The sequence below is a fragment of the Echinops telfairi genome, unplaced genomic scaffold (genome assembly GCF_000313985.2).
Source record: "Echinops telfairi isolate 266 unplaced genomic scaffold, ASM31398v2 ScPeMD7_655;HRSCAF=1070, whole genome shotgun sequence".
NCBI lineage: Eukaryota > Metazoa > Chordata > Mammalia > Afrosoricida > Tenrecidae > Echinops > Echinops telfairi.
Window position 1 is genome coordinate 3,228,786 of NW_022104553.1, and position 2,465 is coordinate 3,231,250.

The window sequence follows — 2,465 nt, forward strand, 5'->3', positions numbered from 1 at the left end:
TTGCTACTTGTATCCTCTATTGTTTCCAAAATTTCTTTTTTGTAGTCTTTGGGGTTTTCTGGATCTCTGGAAACTGGACTATATGACAAGGAACTTGGACTCGGGTTTTCTGGATCTCTGGAAACTGGACTATATGACAAGGAACTTGGACTCAGAATTTGAGGAAGGCTTATTAACAATGTGCAATATGCAGATTGTTATACAGCCTTGCTTGCTAGTGACTGAAGGCACTTGCTGATGAAGATCAAGGATTTTGGCCTTCAGAGTGGATTGCATCCCAGTGTAACCAAGCCACAATCTTCACAACTGCACCCGTAGTCCCCATGGGTTTTGTTTCACTTAGATTCATAATCAATGCTCTTGGAAGCAGCAGTCAAGAAACCAAGCAACACATTGCATTGAGCAAATTTACTGTACAAGACCTCTTTAAAGTGTTGACAAGCAAAATAAATAAATAAATAAATAAATAGATAAATAAATAAATAAATAAATAAATAAATAAAGTGTTGACAAGCAAGGATGTCACTCTGAAGGCTACGGTGTATTTGACCTAAGTCACAGTATTTCCAATCGCCTCATTTGCGTGTGAAAGTTGGACACTGATTAAGGAAGACCAGAGAAGAATGGATGCATTTGATTTAAAGAGCTGGTAAAGAATATTGAAAGTACCCTGGATTGCTAGAAGAACAAACATATGTTTGGGAAGAACTTTCAGGATATTCTTTCATTTCACTTCCTTTTGGCAGAGACCACTTCCTTTTGGCACCTCCTATTAGGAGACACCTGTCCCTGAAAAAAGACTTCAGCTTTGGTAAAATAGAAGGTCTACGTAAAAAGGAAAACACTCGATGAGATGACGGGTGCAACAATGGGTTCCAACACAAAGATTGTGAGGATGATACATTTGGAACTGGCTCAATGGCTCTTAACAACAAGTTGGATTCTCTATGGAAATGATTTATATGGTTTATTTTCTCTGTAAAACAAAATTCTGGAGAATTTTAAATTGGTCTCTTTTTTCCCCTACTGATTTGTCTCTAGCAAGCAGAGGATCTGTTGTAATGCAAAATATGGTATTTTTATATATTGTAGCATATAAGTGTTAGCAATTCTAATCCATGAATTTTATGAGTCTGATATTCTGGTATTTTCTTTCTTTCTTATCCCTTCTCACTAAGCAGAGCTAAGTGGTGGCAACCAGACATTCTGGAGAAGAGAAAGAGGAAGGGGTGGTTCTATCCTTTTCTTTAGGACAGTTTAGAGCAGTGCAGCTATACATTATGCATTTCAACTGCCATATCTGCAGCCTGTCAAGACTTCTGGAAACCACAACGGGAAAGGTGCCTGGATTTCTTGAAAGTCTCTTGACTGATGCCCACTTGGTTTTCTCTGAGTGCAAATCTGATCAGGTTTCCATCCAAACACAGCACTTAAAGTACTGGCCGAAATGTGACTTCACTTCCTGGATCCGTGGGCACTCGGGAAATGCCGTTAGGGCCCTTTGTGGAGCATGTGTATCAGGGCTTCCAGCTACCTCGTTTCCCCACTCCAATGGCCCTAGCCTAGCAGAAGACTCCTTTTAAGCTAGAAAACATTGACTTCAGCACAGATATAAACCATGCATTGCGTCGTTAAAAGTTATGTGAGATTTAGAGCTGGATTTTGGAGATAGGGCTAAGTAACTATTCCTGCACCCATTGTTTTGGTGGGTGACTGCTATTTTCTACCTAATTTTGTGAGTACACTTGCTAGTTTCCTTTCTAATTTTGGGCTTTCTGTCCGCAATCTAGGGTTGGTGGCCATAAAGGATGCCCATGATATAGAAACCAGGCTTAATGAGGTGGAGAAGCTTCTGAAGGCGATCATCAGCATGCCCTGTAAAGTGAGTATGACCAGGGCTGGGACAGGAGGTGGGAGGTGTCCTACCATCTTGCAGAACTAGAAGCATCTGTCTTGCCTAACCGTCAACCTGTCTAATCCATCTCACTTCTCCACTTTGCTTCCTCCCTGGAATTGCCAGGGATTGGAGAAGGTGGGGAGCATGTAATCAGAGGAAAGGAAGATGCTTTAGTGCCTCTTTTTTAGGTAGTAATGACGGGCCCCAAGAGGCATTCAATAAAAAAGGACTTGGGGCCTTTCTGAATCAATGCTCTTTGCTTTCTGATATATACCATGTTTCCCCGAAGGTAAGACATCCCCCCAAAATAAGACCTGCTTACAGTTTTGCCTCTCGCTGAAATATGAGGCATCCCCCCGAAAATAAAACCTCCCCAACAATAAGGCCCCCGAAGCTACCATAACTCTGGACTTTGGACTGTAGTGGCGGGCGCCACTGCACAGCTCACTGTTGGCCACAGCGCAGCTGGAGCAGACAGGAAGTGCGAGGTCTATTTTAATAAAACAATAAACAATAAATGTGTACCGTATTCTTCTTCATGGAAAAATAAGATATCCCCTGAAAATAA

General features: G+C 41.5%; 1 protein-coding gene across 1 annotated transcript in view; it reads left to right on the forward strand.

Moving 5' to 3' along the window:
- The window catches only part of PXDC1 (PX domain containing 1), a 24,937-nt gene that overhangs the window by 11,661 nt on the left and 10,811 nt on the right, over positions 1 to 2,465 (forward strand). Inside the window, exon 2 of the mRNA XM_004711760.2 lies at positions 1,791 to 1,882. Within this exon, the coding sequence (XP_004711817.1) occupies positions 1,791 to 1,882 (92 nt within the window). The remainder of the gene's footprint in view (positions 1 to 1,790; positions 1,883 to 2,465) is intronic.